We start from the raw sequence: 18,827 nt of genomic DNA, 5'->3' as shown, positions 1-18,827 counted from the left end.
GGAGCCAAAAAAGAGATTGAAGTAGTTTAATTTAAGGGCTTTCATTTATTTTCTTGGGTGAACACAAAATAGTGCTATTGACGCAAGTCACTTAAAAAAAAAAAATCTCCCTAATAAAAAGCAGGCAGGCATCTGAAGACTTAGAATAAGCATAGAGATTCTGCAGATGCTGGACTTCACATTAAGTTGCAAACTGCATTTCCCAGAGATAACTAGAATTCCTAGAAGCCCCGTAGAACACAGATAGGGTTAAAACTCAGCTCTTGAGCTGGCATGCAGCAGTGGCCCAGGAGTAGCTACTATATTTATAATTGTTGTTAAGCTGGGCTTCATCCCTTAGCTGGCACTTTGGCTTAGTCTATCCACGTAAAGCCACGACCAAACCATTTCAGTCCCCTGTGCCAAATATGAATTCTCATACACACGCTGTCTTCTAATAGTGAAGAAATAGCCCATCTGAGCCAAATGAGAGGCACGTCAATCATATCTGAAGCAATGTTACAGATGATAGACTTGAAAAACTCTGGAGTATGGGGTCCAAAACACCTCAGGATTCTCTTCTCTGGCGCTCTTCACTCAGTTTGAAGATTGTTATGAAGTAGATTTAATTTTAATAGGAATGATTTCCTTTGTGCCTGTTTTAAAGGCCATTCTAATTACATAGTACCTTTGAAGCATGCTTTTCTTGACATTATGTGTGGTGAAGAAGTACAAGACAAATTTTCGAGATGTGAAATGTCTTTGAGTATTTCTGCAAAGGGCTTGTTACCATGGTGAGAAGTTGGACTAAATTAGATTTATATAGCTGATAAGGCAGTCCCCAGCTAAAGAACAGGTTGCATTTCAAATGTTGGCTTTTGAGATTCGTTATTTGAAACTTATAACCGACTTAATAGGTGTTAGGTTCCCAGGCTAGGCCAAGAGAGCATATTGAGTTTGTAACGTAGTTGAACTAAAGTTTTCTCTATGTACCATGTCATTTATCATACCCATTTTGCCACCAGTTACCGTGCAAAATCGTATTCAGTCTTGATTTTGTGTGCTCCTTTTCCTGGATGGATGAAAATGTTCTATGTATCTATATATCCTGTTTATCAGTCCACACCCCCCCCCCACACACATGTGCTGTAACTATTAAAAGTACTTAATAACATGTTAACACCATGCAAAGATGGGCGTTATTGTCAAAAGACGTCATTAGGCCACCTCTGTCTCTCTTGGCCACTAAACTGTTAGTGTAATTATTGAAAAGCCTGGTAATTTGCTTGACTCTGGCATTTCTCATTCAAGACAGTCACCTTAGCATTTTCTTTTACTTTGAGGAGAATACTTAGAAAGATCATCAGATGGCCATCTTTGCAAACTTGAGATGCTGAAATACAAAAATGACCCCTTGGGGTCTAATAAGGGCATTTAGACGGGAAGAAGCCCTGCGCTTCACAAATGGCTGGCCCGTTGGTAGCAGGATGGAGTGGAGATCAAGCTGTTTTCAAGTTCTGCCACCTCTGAGTGGCCCCATTTCCTGTTGGAGGTGTCTCCTCCTGGTGCGGAGCCCATGGACATTGTGACCTCTCTCGCCTAAGGGACTGCTGCTTAAGCTATTCTTTCCCCTTCCCACTCCCCATGGTTTTATAGCATTACTCCTATGATTCCAGTGTGTAGTTTTTAAAAAGCCATACAGAGAAACACTATCAGTAAGTGTTAACATATGTTTTTTTAAAACGGACGGAAAAACAGTTTCTCTGGCCTTTCCCTACCAGGTTTCACATTCAATAAATGTGTTAACACTGTTTCTTTCTCAGTTTCAAAACTGGTCATGAAAATTGATTATGAAACTTTAGTTTGTTTCTTCTGACTTCAAATTAAAACATGGCGTAGACAATAAAGGTAGTGAGCACCGAGTAAATTTCTTTTGAAGGAGTAGTAGTTGAAATGTGTTTGGCCTGGAGATCAGAACAGAGCTGGGAGGCATTGCCTATTTCCTTCCAACCAGGTTTTCTGGGATAATTAAAAGCTTTTGTATGGTAAAACCCCAGTTGACTGGTATCCAACAAACCATAATCCTCAAGTAGGCACCACGTTTGTTGACTGATTTTTAAGGGTGGCAGTTAGGACCCGTCAGTACTCCTCATGCCTAAAGAGGAGGTTGAGTGAAATTGTATAGGGGCTGTCTTGATGCTCAGAAACCCAAGGGCAGGGTGCTTGGTCCAAGAATGGTCCAGGCCATTATAAAGGACAAGCCCGAGGTTATTGATGTGAATGAAAGAGAGGAGGTTGGGCCGAGCAACAAGATGGCCACTGGAGAACCAAGCTGGCGTGGCCAGGTGGCAGGAAGAAGGCTGACAAGTCTTGAGGAAATAGGAGAGGGACACATGGAAACCTACAAGGTCAGGCAACTTCAAAGGAGCATCTTTTGCCATGTCTAAGCTTATGGTATAAATTTGAAGTGGTGACCCTGAGCCCAGGCAACTTCCTCTACCATCAAAACTCAAGTACTGTTGATGAGATACCACTTCTTTCTATGGCCGGAACAAGTCATTTATTTATCAGAGAGAGTGCACACACGCAAGCGGTGGGTGAGAGCAGGGGCAGAGGGAGAGGAAGAAGCAGCTGGATCCCAGGAGCCCGAGATCGTGACCTGAGCTGAAGGCAGACCCTTAACCAAGTGAGCCACCCAGGCGCCTCTGTTAGAAACTTCTCAACAAAAATAAGGTTCGTAGGCTTTTAGCAGGTCAGCCTTCTTTAACTAGAAACCATCCCATTACCTCAAATTTCTATCATTCTTCCTCAAGGAACTCCGGAGTTCGAGTGCCAGTCTTGGCGTTTTGGAGCCAGTTCCCTTATCTCTAAAGGCTTTCTTTTGTTCTACATGTTGAATTTTTTTTACATGTTTAATTTTTTATTGTTTGCCCATCTAAAGAGATTATACAGTCTGTAAATCTATTTTTAACTTATAAACTGTGCATGCATGTGTTTTCAGACCTAGCCAAAGTACAGAACCATACTTCCTTAGGCAGCATCCCTCCACACCGGAATTCTCAGGATTCTCCTATTTTAAACTTGCAGATCTGAGTTTAAGGTCTCACCTCTTTATTTTTCTACACTGTAATCTCCCTTATGTACACTTGAACTGAGGAAGTTCCATACCAGAAGTGTACTATCCTAGGCTAGAGACCTAGAGCCAGAACGGGAAGTGGCAGAGCTAGCTGCTCCCCCTCTTGGTTGGTTCTGGGAAATTTTTTTTTTTTTTTTAAAGTAGAACTGCTAATTAACATAGCTGAATGGGTTGTCTCATGAATATGCTAATCAGATGCTCAGTTCAGGGGGCTTTGAAAGAATTGCCAGGCAAAGGAGTAGAAATAATAGAAGTGGGGCATAATCCGTGTTTTAGGACCACAACATAAAGGCCCACCCCAAAATGTCGCGTTTTGTGAGAGACTATTGATTTTAAAAGAAGCATAGTTCAATCAAACAACCCAAATAGATTAAAAAGATTAGAGCTGCCACATTAAATATATCTCTGAATCACATAGTAAAAATGAAGTAACAAGTATGAAAATACATTTTTGCTTCACTTCCCGAATCAAATGGTTTGCATGCTGAAGAACTCTTAAGGAAATGGAGATGTCTGAGGCCAGTCCATTGCAAAAAGTGTTAATTCCTCATTTTAGGGAACAAATGTAGTAACTTCACGAAGCAGAGCACATTGAATTGTCAGCCTGGTTCTGTTGTGAACCCACTGTGACCCACGGCAATTAACTGGGTCTCAGTTTTCCCATCCATAAAATGAGGGGGTTGAGCTCGATGGTCTCTATAAAGACCCTTTCAGTTCTAAAAATTCTGTGAATCTTCTAAACATGTGACTGGACCAGCTGCTTTAGTGAAAGGTCTCACAAGATGTTAATTAGCCGCCTGTCTGGTACCCTCTATTTTCCTGCTATCATTTCTTAACTCCGCTACTTTCCCCAGGTCTTTGAAAACCCTCCCATGAGCCTGAAGCTTGTTAACTCGAATAATAGTAGAAATTTTCTGAATTAGCTTAAAACGCACATAAAAGAAATAATTGTCCCATCTATCTGCATGGGCCAAGTGTAAATCAAAGTGGCCACCCTTCCCTTAAGCCCTCAAGCCCCCTTGTTTTCTATCACTTCACAAAGGCAGGACGTGTCGCACTCTGCAGATTTAGCCAAATCTGTGTTTTAATCACTGACTGGAAATTTCCCAGAGTTCACAGCGGCCAGCCCTTCATTAGGCCGGTCGGGAAAGGAGCGACCAGTGCGGAGGCACAGGGAGCTGACGGCATTGGCATTCACAGGCCCGTGAAAGCAGTGACCTCAGTGGGAGGAAGCTGGCCACTCACCTTAAAAGGCAAATGTGTCCGACTAAGCTTCATGGCCTTTAGCTAAGCTGAAATTTCTGGAATTTTCCTGACCTCTGACCTTCACTATTTCTTCAGCTACGTCCTTTTATTCTTATGCTCTGCACCTCCATGTCGACTGACTGAAGACCCCTGGGGGAGGTCTTTATATGTTTATTAAAAAGCAGGTCTTAAATATTCTCCAAAATAAACACGTAGTAGAAATGTAGAACATACATACATCCTAGGGGTGACTTTTAATTTTCTTAAATTTTTAAAAATTTTAACTTTGTTTTTTCAGTGTTCCAAAATTCACTGTTTATGCATCACACCCAGTGCTCCCTGCAGTACGTGCCCTCCTTAGGACCCACCACCAGGCTCACCCAACCCCCCAACCCCCTCCCTTCCAAAACCCTCAGTTTGTTTCTCAGAGTCCACAGTCTCTCATGGTTCGTCTCCCCCTCCGATTTCCCCCAACTCACTTGTCTCCATCTCCCCATGTCCTCCATGTTATTCCTTATGCTCCACAAGTAAGTGAAACCATATGATAATTGACTATCTGTGCTTGACTTATTTCACTCAGCATAATCTCCTCCAGTCCCATCCATGTTGATACAAAAGTTGGGTATTCATCCTTTCTGATGGAGGCACAATACTCCATAGTATATATGGACCACATCTTCCTTATCCATTCGTCCGTTAAAGGGCATCTTGGTTCTTTCCACAGTTTGGTGACTGTGGCCATTGCTGCTATGAACATTGGGGTACAGATGGCCCTTCTTTTCACTACATCTGTGTCTTTGGTGTGGGGTGACTTTAATCCTCACCTCAGATTTGATCCATTCAGATGTTTTAAAAAAATGTGTTGCTTTTTTAAACCTCTGCTGTAGTGCAGTGGACAGCATTTCACGGGACAAGAATCTTCGGAATTGGAGAGAGACAGACAGAGACACATGCTAGCCCTTCTGGCCATCCTGCAAATGTTGCACTCTTTCCAGATCCTAATGCCGGGGGTCTTTGATTTCGTTGGACGGCACCACTCCTCTTTTCTTTACCATTCTATTTTCTTTTCCTTCCCTGTGAAGGCGACTAAAATGCCAGGCATTTTGGCTCTTTTGATAATCTCTCTGTGAAACCCGATGAAAAAGAGACACTGGCAGCTTACTGTAATCAAATCAAGAGCTCAGACAAAACACACACGTTTCCGTATTGACAAAGGTTTTCTGCCCTTTGAGTTGTTATCTGAAGTGTGACCGATTGTGGCGCTAGCGTTGGCGATCTCGCCGGGTTGGGAAGGCTAGTGAGGCTCGAAGGGAGCCCCGAGCCCCAGCACTGTGGGCCTCTGCTGTTAGCTTTGACTTCTTAAGGAGTCACAGCGTCAGCAAGAGGCAGCTCATCTGTTTGGACGCCAAGTAAATAAAATGGAAGAGCGTCAGCTGAAAGCCTTTTATCTACTTTGTTGGTTCACTGCACTTTGAGCCTGGGAGTGGAGAACGCTGTTGTTCCTCTCTGCCCACCTCCTTCTCTGTGTCTGTCTGGCCAGGCGAAGAAAAGGGCGTATTTGATCTAGCACTGCCTCCCAACTGATTGACTGGGGGAATTCTCCAGCTAGCCGGGCCTTCCTTGTTTATTGTCGCGGCCCAGCTCCGTCCCCCTCCCCTGGAAAGAATCGGCAAAGCCATCGAAACTCTCAAAATAAATATGACTCAGAGTGTTACGTGGGCACACCTTTTCCAGAGGTCAGTGTGTCAGAAGTCTTGAAAACATTCATACCCTTTGAGTTAGTCATTCTACTTTTTGGTATTTATCTCAAGGAAAGAAAGATTTCTGTGCAAGCATGTTCATCATGGCATTACTTCCAATAATGACAAACAGGAAATCTGTCTAAATGTCTCATGATGGCTCTGGCCCATCCACATGGTGTCAGGTACATGCAGTTGTTACCGGTGAGGTTTCTGAAGGATCTTTAATCACACAGGAAACGCTAAGCTCATGGTGTCACCCGAGAACGGGGTACAGATACGATATGATCTCAAGCCTGTAACAATACATATCTTCATAGGAAGAAGAGAATTCAATAAAGCATCATTGTTGTGCTTTAGTAGTGGGGTTATTGGCAGTATGTTTATATTTTCTTCGTATCTCGCCAGACTTTTTAAATTGCTACAATTTGAATGGGATACTTAAAATTGTATTTTTTTAATGAAAAAAATGTAAGAAATGCTTTGGTGGCATTTTAAGAAAATATTTGGGTGGGTTTTTTTTTTTTTTTGCCCCCTAACATAGCACACTGGTCTCTAGACCCTGTGTAGACAGAAAAATGCATGGAAACCCCCAGCAATTAAGTTAAACGAATGGAATGAGGGAAATAAAGTACTTTGTGAATACATGAGGGTACAGTATTTTTCTGGTTATAAAATGTCACTGAAAAATTTGGGTGAACAAATTTGAGAAACGTCTGTTGAAAAAAATTACCCCAGATCCGTAACACCTGTTATATTTACGTCAACATTGTATTTGCCTCGTCTTTTTTGTGCAGGTAGATGCAAATTGGAATCCTAACAGATTACAGTTACCTTGTGTCCCAGTTTTTCTCTTGATAATTGGTCATGAGCACCTAGACCATATTAGAAGGTTTCTATGGGAGGTTGTAGAATAGATCCACATAAAGGTTAGTATAGGGAACCTCTGGGCTGGCTGCTCCAGCCTCCTGGCTTCCTTAACTTCTTAAGTCAGCCTCCTCTGGGCACCTGAGTGAGGAGTACGTGCGTCAAAGGGAACTGGCTAGCTGGTGCTGGGTGTACCCTTGGTACAGACGACATGGGGTCCAGGAGAAGGCTTAAGAGCTGTGACCACACGTCTCTGGCTACGGTAGCGTGAGACGGGTGCCACGGGAGATACCATAAGGACCTTTAGCATTCAGAACGGATTACCCAAGAAAATGAACCTTGCGGACATTCACAGGCCCTCGTGAGGACTGCAGTTGGCCGTCGCGCTGTCATCCTAGGGGAGGTCTGTGGATGTGCCATCAGTTGACGAGCATTAGTCAAGTACGTGTCCTTTTAGTACATCGTGCCCTAGCAGGCACTTTGGAGGGAGTAAGATCATGCCAAGACAGAGGAGAGTGCCTGCCGGAAACTTCAGCAGACATTAACGAAAAAGCAAGGCAGACGGGGAAGATTATCAGAGACCAAAGTGTGCGTTTCTTTGCGTTTCATTGCGTTTCATTTCAGTCAGTAAGATGCTTGTTTCACTTCCTTTTTCTCTTTCATTTGTAGATGCTTACGTTAGCCATTCTTGCTTAAATGCGAGATCTCTGGTGAAGGGGTGACTAGAACTCGAGTTTTCTTAACAGGGAGAAAAGTATGATTTGTAGCACTTACAAGGAGGCTGCTTTTCTCAGGAATTTTGTCAAGGTGGTAACTTACTGTTCGCACGCCATGCCAGGGCTGTGAAGTACAGTCTTTACAGTAAAGGGGAAATTAATCCTTCGACGGAAAAGGTGGTTTCCTAATAATATAAATACAAAGTGGCAATTTATAACACGCAGCCAAGTGGATTGAGTAGAAAGGGCTTCCAATCTCTTAAGGTCGTGGGTTAGTTCTAGAACGTTTTCTAGCTCATTAATCAATAGCCAGTCCATTGTTTATAATGGAGTAACTAATGGTGTTTAATAGCAGAACTGGGGCCTTTTGACCTCTGTCAAGAATTTTGAATGTTTATTTGATGCAAGACAAGTGGCTGGGGATAGAGAAGAACAGGATGTTCCTCTTCGTTGTTTTAAAAGACAGGATATTTGCATAGAAAACTTTCATATGGAAAAGGCGACCTCTCATTCTAGCTTTTCCCATGTTAAACTGATACTACTGACATTCAGAATGATCCATTTTAGAGCTGGAAAATACTTTCAGTCCCGTAGCTCAGCCCTTGTACTGAGCGGACTTCTGGCAGACGAAATGTGTGGGGAGGGTTGGGGGCTGACCTGCCGCTTCGTTCTTAATTTTCCTTTCCCCAATTCTTTGCTTAATCTTTAACTCTGATCTGTGTTTATATATGTGTGATACTATCTTTTAATATAAAGCCTCTCCCATGGGCTGAGGTTTCTCCCTTCTGTGTCTTTCACTTGGTGGTCGTGCCACCCTTGCAGACGTCGGGGACATTTCACCGCATTGGAAGCTGGAGCCATTAAGCATTTCCTTTGCCTAAATTGCTCCCAGTTTTATAAGGCCTTGGGTCTTCTTAACTGACCTCCAGCAGCTTTGGCTTAATTTATGTTCCCTGAGCTGGATAATATTCGACTCTTCCAAGAAGGATAAAAACCAGCCTTAAGATATTTTTAAGGTGACTGTAGATAGGAAGAAACCGTAAAGGTGACAATAAGAACACTTTGTTGATTATAAGTAGTACCATTTATTGAGGATCTCTGGCGTGCTGGGCATTATCCATGAGGTGAGCAGTAACAGCCTTATGTTATGTGTGAGGCCCAAGAAAATCAGTGAGGTTAGATCTTCTGTCCATTCAAGGCCACACAGCTCCTAAGTGAGGGATTCCACGCTTTGCCCATGTTTCACCCCGGTTTCGATATGCAGCACGTTACAGGGTTTGTGTTTAGTGCTCTCCCATGAGTCCTGGGAGTAGCAGTTGCTTGATCCTTAGAATGTAAACACTTAAGCTGAAAGCTGAAGGAGAAATACGCCCTGATCACCTTTGACTCCGTCTTTCAGATACCTGTAGCATCCCTTGAAACAGACTCCCTCCCTGGCATTTTCTATGAATACAAGCAGTTGTCACAAGGGAGATCTAATTCCCGATGATCTAAGCTTCTGATGGTTGTGGAGTCCTGGGTACACTGCTCTGGCCGGTCCTCTCTTAGCCACCAAGTGTCTTATAACTGGCTTCAGGCATAATGATTAAGAAGGAGTCATTGCTAGGTGTCTGGGGCCTGTACAGTGTTCAGTGAAGACCAGACCCTAATCCTGAATTCTGAATAATGGGGGGGAAAAGTGAAGATGAATGTTACAGTGATTAGTGAAGTTGCTACTGATGGCCGGGGACCAGGACCAGGACCGGAATGTCTAATTCGGCTCTATTCCTCATTGAGGAGGAAGTGTCCTAGTAGGAAAGGAGGAGTTATACGCGAACATGTGGAAGCTGGTAGTTTGATAGGAGGAGCTTCCCTACCCCCCCTTTTCTCCTTTTTTCTCCTTAAGCAAATTATTATGCTTTGGGTGATATTGGACCTAACCGGTCTGGATTTTGGAGTTTAAATTATGTCTGCCGTCCTTACACGGTCTCTGGGACAAAAGGCATAGATCGAATAGTCTCATTTAAGAGGGTCAGTAAGAGTAAGTCTAAAGAGAAGGGAGTTTGGGTCCTTCAGGTCCCTTGGCTTTTGTTAACTTCCATAGGCAAAAGAGATATTTTAAAACTCGCTATATGAAATGAAGGATTAAGGATTTTATAGGTGCTTTAAAAGTCTCTGCATGTAAAAGCACGTGTGGAGGGTTGGTGGTATAGTAAAGGTGAGTTGGATGAAGGAAATACGTCTTCTCGGGAATGTTGATTACAGTCTGATCGGGCAAGAAGGTTAAGATGTGTGATACAACTGTGTGCTTTGATTTGAGCCCATAATAGCCACTTAGTACGAACTTGTCAAATTGCGTGGCCATTAGGAGGGATTCATGGATCAGATTTTAACTTGTTATTGTCAATTTTATAGAATTTTTGCATATAGCCCACTCAAACAATCTTTGTATTTGCAACTTATATGGCTATACTAAAGAGTCTTAAAGTGGATCAGAAAGGAAATCAATGTTCTGAACAATCAAAAGAATTAGAACATGTATGTAGCACCAAGTTAACTGTTTAAATTAACATCACGCACAGCACACATGCAATTCCACGTGTATGCACACACCCTTCCTAGACAGAATTTGAGTCATGGGAAACAGAACAAGTTCCATGGTGGTACTGGACAGAGGGCATGCTGGTTTGAAATCCGTTCTCTTAATTAGATCACTTCTCTTACACTCCAAAGCAGCTATGTTACAGATCACTTCTCTTACACTCCAAAGCAGCTACGTTACAGATCACTTCTCTTACACTCCAAAGCAGCTACGTTACACAGAGTAACAATTAACCCATGGGTTCTTGATCTCAATGAGGAACTCTAAGACTTTTATTTTTTTTTCCCCCATCAAATGCTCAGTGTCTTGGCATTTCTTTGACCTGGAGCCCTTTGGAGCCTGAACAATGAACTCTTGACACTGTATAGCTGTTTTAAATTAAAACACCTCTGAAATGCCTCCCTGCCCCCACCCTTAAAAGCTATACAACTGTGGGTGCCATTCCCTAGACGTGCGAGTGTGTATTCAGAGTTCCTTATTACATGAGTCATCAAAGCACAAGGCGAATAATTTCCAACATCCTACTTCTACCCTAAATGATGTGTGCCTATTTTATGAGCAATATAATAAAAATCCAATATTAGGGAAGGACCTGTGGTCGCCTTTGGAATCCTCTCTTCTGGATTGTGAAATACTAATAGCAGGGGATTGACACAAGGCTCACGAATAGATCTCAGTGACCAGCCTTTAGTTTCCCAGCGTGTGCGAGCTACGTGTGCAGCCTACCAGACGCGTACTGACGTGGCTTGGCGTACCTTCTTTATCGTGTCCCCAGTGAACCAGCAGCTAGGGCAGGGCTGCTAGGGAATCGAGCAAGGTGTGGGAAGTGGACCAGATGACACTTTCATGTTGCTTCTTACCCCAACACCCCCCAGCTTTGAATTCTAGGGAAGTGCTACCTGCCTTCTAGACACTTAGTTGAGAGACTTCCGTACAAGAAAATTTATCCCCCCCACCCCCAAAATTATAAATCACACCCAAGAATGCAAGAAAAAAATGGAAAAAACCCAAGTCATTGGAAAGACGTTTTCCTCTAATTAAAACGCTTAACCCGTATGCTTCATATTTAGCACAGCCCCGAGCTGGTGCTGATTGCTGTTGAGGGGTGAAATGGGACACGTTTCCTTGGCTAGAACAACGGTTCTCAAACATTAGGGGAACCGGAGTCCCAGATGGCTGGGCTCCACGCCCAGGGTCTCTGATCTGGTGGGTTTAGGGTGGGGCCCAAGAACTTGCATTTCTAACAGGGGCCCTGCTGATGTGGTGTTGCTGGTGGCCTGTCGTTGGACCGCACTTGAGAATCACTTGGGACTCTGGAGGGAATTAGAGGCCTCTCAGGTACCTGATTTGAGTAATGCTTTTCATATGGTTCCCCTAGCTCCTTGTGTACTTTCTGGTCTTCTTCCAGGGAGAGACCTTGGGTGAAAACGCCAGGCTGTGCTTGTAATGGAGGAGACGAGTTGATTTGCTTGCCTCTCTTCAGGTCCCCCCCCCCCCCGCCCCTTTTTTAGCCCTTTAGAGGGAATCCATTTCTCCTCTCCTCCTTGAAGAGCGCCCAGGAAATACAAAACAAGCGAAACTTCAACCAAAGGGAAAGGAAAGAGCCCTTCTCCCCACAGAAATACCCCACAGACAAAACACACATAGTTTGGGAAGCTGGAACCCAGAAGCTCAAGCCACCATGTGGTAATGAGCTGGGGGCACAAGTATGGAAGCTCTTGGAAGTACGCGGAGTCACCCACATACCTTCCAAAAGGCTTACAGTGTTTCCAGTGCAGGTTTTGAGAGACTACTGGAAAGTAGTTTTCAGCCTCTCATTTGCCTGCCAGCCGTGAGCAGATAACGGATAATGGCTTTGCCACGCTATTGCGTTTCGAGAAGATTGCTAATGTTCTTCTGGCTTCAAAGGAGGCACCAGATTTTTTCTTCTACTCCATGTTCTCTTGGAGGCACTTTCTTAATGCGGTCCTTATATTTCGCTTTAGTATTTATTACATTCCCTGCTTGTAAACTTAATATCGTGAAGTGTTTATTTTTATACCCACCATAGATTCGTTAAGAGTGATTGTTACAGATACACCATTAGCTCTTTCCTTCTTTGAACTGCCTCACAAAAGCTTCAGGAAAAACTAATTTGCCCTTTGTACTTAAGAGATTAAAATCTTTGAGCACTCAGGCCAGAAAGTAAATGTGGAATAACCAGGTATTACGTATTTTTCTCAGTTATTTTCCTGTTGCCCTGTAAATACACGCAATCTGTGGTTGAGTCTGCTAGGCGTTGTGTCTCTCTCTCCCTCCTCTCCCCTCTCCCCCACCTTTTTTCCCTCTCCCCCCAACAAAGAATCTCATGATGTTACCATGTGAATCCTTTAAGAACCCACGTTCAACTTGGATACCCCAATTTGTGCTAATGTCACAGGGAACACCTGAGAACTTCTTTTCAGAAAACCTCAGCGCTAGCTTTTGTGGTGTTTCATTATGTTTCTTGGCCTCCAGCACGTACTAGGCAGTGTTCTCGCATGTCACGTAGATGTAAGGAGAAAAGAAAAAAAAAAATGGGTCCGAGTAAAACAACGTGTTTTGAAAATACCTGTCCAGGTGTCAGGTTTCAGTTAGGAGGCATCATTAGCTTTGGTTTCGATTCTTGCTGTAGAAAGTTCTGGCAGGCCTCATGTTTTAGATGTCATGTACCCATTTTTATCCAGTTCTTTATTTACCTTGTGACTGAACAACAGATGTGTGTGTGTGTGTGTGTGTGTGTGTGTACATACATGGATGTGTGTGTATTTTATATTGACTCCTGAGAAGTTGTTGGTCTAAAATAATTATTTCCCCCCTCTCTTAGGGTAAACACGTGTACATGACTTTGTGGCTTGTGACCTGGATTTCCTTTCACTGACATGAAAAGAAATCCACCTTATATATGAGTGTGTTTTCCAATTTCATTTTGTCATTTCTTTTCCCCAGCTTTCAAACTGACCTGAGAGACACTTTGTTACTTAATTACTGAAAATCTTTTCTTCCTTTTTTTCTTTTTTCGTTTTGTCTTTAGAATTCTTCAAAGAACTACTGGAAAATGCAGAGAAATCCCTGAATGACATGTTTGTGAAGACCTATGGCCGCTTATACATGCAAAATTCTGAGCTATTTAAAGATCTCTTCGGGGAGCTGAAGCGCTACTACGTGGCGGGAAGCGTGAACCTGGAAGAAATGCTAAGTGACTTCTGGGCTCGCCTTCTGGAGCGGATGTTCCGCCTGGTGAACTCCCAGTACCACTTCACAGACGAGTATCTGGAGTGCGTGAGCAAGTACACGGAGCAGCTGAAGCCCTTCGGAGACGTCCCTCGGAAACTGAAGCTGCAGGTTACGCGTGCGTTTGTTGCCGCCCGTACTTTTGCTCAAGGCTTAGCTGTGGCAAGAGACGTAGTGAGCAAAGTCTCCGTGGTAAGTGCTCTCTGCATCCCATGCCTTTGTTTCTGTTGTTTCATTTCAAAAGAAAATTTGGGGGGGTGCTAGGGGGGCGCATTCGTTTGGGCGTCAGACTCTTGATTTGGGCTCAGGTCATGCTCTCTGAGCCGCAGGTTGGAGCCCTGGGTTGGGCTCCACGCTCAGCGGGGAGTCTGCATGGGGTTCTCTCCCTCCTTTGTCCATCTTGCCTGTGCTCTCTCTTTGTCTCTCTCTCAAATAAGTTTAAAAAGAGAAAGTTTGGGAGGTTGGAAAATCAATAGAATTCCATGAGCCGGATAACCATTTTCTCCTGTTCTGCTCTCTTCTTTCTCTTGGCCTTTCCCTCACACACTTTGTTCTGATACAGGTACGTCCTGGAGTTAGGGACCGTGCTGTGATGAACACCACCCCATAGCGTCATTCTTTCCAGTGCTTTCTCTGGTAGCAGTTCTTGGAAGCAGAATGCATGTTCACTTTGGAATCTTAATTTCCCATTGTGGGTTTAGCATGCCCATGCTCTTCAGCTCTTGTTCTTCCCCTCCAGAGAAAGAAGCAGGCGGGCTCCGTGTTTGTTTGTTTGCTTTCAGTGACTGGATTTGGGGCCCCCACCTTACAGTCTGGAGCCGTATGGAACATGCATTAGTATGGGTTTCCTTGTTTTAAGGTGTACCTAGTGCTCTTTAGAAGGCAGAGCTTTTTATGACAGTTAGTGGGTGCCCCGTGTTCTTGACTTGAGGCTTCGTTTATATAAAGGGTTACCAGTGGACAGAATGAAATTGTACTGTGTGGGCAAGAGCAGGTGCAATGAGACACATTTCCCTCATTTGTAAAGTAAAAGAACTGGACAATGTTCTCTGAAGCCAGCTAAGGAGGTCTTTCAGGGGCCTCCTTCCAGAGATGAGAGGCAAGGGAGACAGGTGGAGCCTTCCCGTAGCGGAGACTCTGCCTCTGTGCCTTTCCCTCCTGGCTGTACCAGAGAAGCTTTGCTTTTCTCGCTTTTCAAAGTAGAGGGTTGTTATATTTTGTTTTGTTTTTAAGATGTTATTTATCTATTTTGAGAGAGAGAGAAAGCAAGCAGGGGGAGGGAGAGAGAATCTAGAGCAGACTCCCTGCGAGTGTGGAGCCCCGGCACAGGGCTCGATCTCATGACCCTGAGATCATGACCTGAGCCAAAATCAAGAATTGTACACTTAACTGCCTGAGCCACCGAGGTGCCCCTCAAAGTAGAGTTTTGAGCAAGATTTCAAGGGAGGAAAAAGTTCTCTGGCTCCTTCAGTCCCTGCTCCCCCAGAAAAGAAAAGAAATTTGAAAACTTCCTGAAGGCCTTTCTTCCTCTACCCTTCTGTGACTTGATACCAGCAAAGAAACAGTAATCTGGGGCAAGTTACCTTAGGGAGACTGATGTTGGTGCTGTTACATTTCAGCTCTCAAAGGAAAAACCAGATTGTAATCTGTTCACTCAAAAACTTGCAGACAGAAGGACAAGCAGCTCCTTGTTTTGAGGCCTGAAGGGAGTGGTCAGACAACTGGAATATCAATCTGATGGCCTATGAGAGAGTTCGTTTAGAGTTTGGGTGACCAAGGAATGTATGATCCAAACCAGGATGCTTGCTGTCTAAACCGCGAGGTGCTTATTAGCAGTCCAACCCGGACAGCACGTGCCGCTAAGTTTGAGGCAACCAGGGCTACCTTGAGCAGACCAGGCTTCCGGGTTACCCTAGTTAGAGAGGAAACTTTGAGGTTAGCCCGTGAAGGTGAGATTCTAAAGAATCGTGTACCATCAGAAGTAGGTGTCTCTAGGATGTTCCATCCCAGGACTGGGTGAGAAAGGAGGCTTAGCTGATTGGTCACCTTCATTCTGGCAGGTCTCTGTATTCCCTCTCATCTCCAGGCACCTGAACTCTCAGGGAACAGCAGTTCTTTGCAACATGTTCTTGTTCACTTTTTTTCCTCCTGATACTCTCCTTATAAATGGTGGGTGAGAGCAAGTTGGGGGCGGTGATGGTTATAATTAAAGGAATAATCTGATTCTTGAACTTCGGCCAACCTCAGTAATCATTATGAATCTTCCAGATGCTCATCTCAGAGCCCTGAAACAAGGCACAGTTATTTACATGGCAGCTCACGTAACACACCAGCAAGGCCTTGTGTTCATCCTCAGCTGAACAGGCAGGGAGGCAGGGCTGTGTGCTTTGAATGAGTGTGTGTGTGTGTGTGCGCGCGCGTGTGTGCGCGCGCGCGCGCGTGTGCGCAGACACTTGAGCCAAAGAGAAAGGCATGAAGTAGAACGTCCTTTGCAAGCATCTGAAAAATAGTTGCTTTCCATTAGCCATCCTTCTTTCAGTTCTTGGGAAGAGGAGACCAAGCTAGCCGAACTTTGGTTCACTTCACTTTGCTAGGTGGGAGCCCCCCTTCAGAGAGCTGAGGTTCCAGAAACTCCAGCTAGTGATGGAAGACAGTAGATGAAACAAGGAAGTGATTTAGAGACCCTTCGTTGCAGATTGATTTATTTTTCTTTTATTTTTTAAAGATTTTATTTATTTGAGAGAGAGAGAATGAGAGAGCGAGCATGAGAGCTGGAAGGTCAGAGGGAAAAGCAGACCCCCCTGCTGTGCAGGGAGCCCGATGCGGGACTGGGTCCCGGGACTCCAGGATCATGACCTGAGCCGAAGGCAGTCGCTCAACCAACTGAGCCACTCAGGTCCCCTCACTGCAGATTTAGAACGTCAAGGGCTTAGAAGGCTTGCTGTTGTCCATCCTACCCCACCTCCCAGGGTAGGGAGAAGGGAGCCGTTGTGGCTTCCCCGTGTCCCATTCTTCTTGACACGGTTCTCAGAATTCATGGTGGGAAATCCATAAGATTGGCTTTTGTATATAAGATTCAAACCCCCTTAACTATACAATAAAGAGTATGTGACTCAGAACAAAAGAGTCACAATTTCTGGTGTTTTTTCTGGTATGAATTTTTTTTTTTAGCAAGAGATTTCCTGTGTACCTTAGTATTGTTAAGTTGTTTGAGAAAGTTCCTTTCTAAATATAACCCTAAATTTGCTTCAGAATTGATCTGTAGTCTATGTTCATTGTATTTTCTCATATCGGTGTAAGAGATGTTTGTGTAGTTACATGAGAATACAGTGAATACAAGCTATAAGGCTTAATTTACTTTGAGTAAACATTGCTTGCCAATTGTTTAGTTAAAAATACTCTTTTGTGTCTACTTGAAAAGTTGAATTGGTAACTGGAAACTTTTTAGTAGTGTTTTGCTTCCCTACTGAGCTTCTTTCTAGACTTAAGGACTGATTTGAAATCAAACTCTCCAACTAAGTTGGGTCATGCTATCTAAATGACACAAGGATAAGATACTCAGGCATCAGGTCAATTTCTAAAGGAGTTAAATCACAAATTATTGAAAAATTTCTCATCTATGCAATGTTTCTGGCTAGAATTATGTAAGGAACACTTGGATATTTGCGAAAATACTTATTAACGTTAATTTCTGGAGTATGACTACCAAATAGATTTTAATTTAAGATACAGTGGTATGGGGAAGACAGTAAATGATCCGACTATCAAAACCTTATTTCAAGTTGTACATGTTGGAAACAAAGTCTGCAGTTGCTGTCCAAGGGTTGTGTGCAGGTGGGAACTAGACATTCCTTCTTTTGGTGTCAAGTAGAATGAATTACCTTGGGCTTGGAAAAGACCACTCAGAGTGGAGAACATTAAAGACAGTCACCTCACCCACCTCATCTACAAAGATGTCTCTGAAAGTCAAGTATGGGAAGCACTGGGGTCTTGGGTTAGTTACCGCATGCTTAAACATGTTCCCACTTTCTCTTTGGAAGTGGATGCCCTGTTTTTCCAGATTACTTTTGCCACACAAGGGTTTAAATGCTGAGCAATGACTTGATTATCACTAAGCCTTTTAAAGGCCATTAGCACCAGTAAGCTAAGCTTAACTTCAAGGGAAAGTCATGGCTCAGTCCAAGTATCCTTGCCTTGCTTCAGATTTTTTGGGCCCAGACATGGAGTGACTGCAGCTTACTCCACTGAGCTTTACCATTGCAACTGCAGAAAAGTCCCTTTAATGAGCAACAAATGGTTCAAGAGCACCCTGGCACTATACGTCTCTGTATGACTTAGCCTTTCGTTATTTGTCATGGTTCATGATGCATTGCTTATTTACCTGCTCTAGCAGCAGTTTTGCCTGGAAGGGTGAAGTCTGTTTGTGGTCTTTGAAGAATGCACGAGTGGTTCCATGCACCATGAAAATGAATGGCTCCTGTGCCAAAGAGAGTTGCATTCTCATGGTTTCAATTAACACTGACATAATGGGACTATGTCTACACCCCCACCCCAAACTCCAGGGGCTATAATTAGAAAGCAGTTCCTTACCATTGTGATGTCTAAATGATTGTCCTGCCTGGAGAACAATTTCCATTCCCCCCACCACCCGCCCTTTGATCCCGTCTGTTCACAGTGCCCCAACACCTACAAGAGTACTGCACAAGTTATTTTGCCGTTTCCTGCATCATTATAAATGTAAATTGTAATAAAGTTCTATCCAAAAAGCTTTTAAGAAGCTGGATGTAGACACTTGTTCAACCCTGAGTATTTATTTACACTCACAACCTTAAACAACCAGAAGAGGAAGGTGGGACTCTAACTGATAATGGGGGAGAAAGTAGGCGACCACGACGTCGGCGGCAGGACCGTGTGGAAAGGGTTAAGGACTTGAGACAGCGTGCTCTCAGGACAAAAATCTCTGCAGGGAGGTTAATATAAGGATGCTTCTGTTTTATCTACAGCACATGGACAAATACTCCGGAACGGGCCCTGGTTTGTTCCACATATTTTGTTATGTCTTTAAAATTCTGTTATCAGGGCACTAGGAACATCTCATCCTTCTTTCTTCGTGTGTGTGCAGTAAATTCAAACTGGGAAGTTGGGGCACATGGGTGGCTCAGTCAGTTAAGCATCTGGTTAAGCATCTGCCTTTGGCTCAGGTCAGGATCCCAGGGTCCTGGGATTGAGCCCCGCTTCAGGCTCCCTGTTCAGTGGGAAACCTGCTTCTCCCTCTTCCTCTGTCTGCTCGCTTGCTCACTCTCTCTGTCTCT

General features: G+C 43.8%; 1 protein-coding gene across 1 annotated transcript in view; it reads left to right on the top strand.

Moving 5' to 3' along the window:
- GPC4 (glypican 4) overlaps positions 1-18,827 on the top strand; it is a 106,354-nt gene that overhangs the window by 73,711 nt on the left and 13,816 nt on the right. Inside the window, exon 3 of the mRNA XM_080794761.1 lies at positions 13,316-13,707. Coding sequence (XP_080650887.1) covers positions 13,316-13,707 — 392 coding nt within the window. The remainder of the gene's footprint in view (positions 1-13,315; positions 13,708-18,827) is intronic.

The sequence above is a fragment of the Martes martes genome (genome assembly GCF_963455335.1).
Source record: "Martes martes genome assembly, chromosome: X".
Lineage (NCBI taxonomy): Eukaryota > Metazoa > Chordata > Mammalia > Carnivora > Mustelidae > Martes > Martes martes.
The sequence above is the reverse complement of the archived record's forward strand: the minus strand, read 5'-3'. Positions and strand labels throughout refer to the sequence as shown.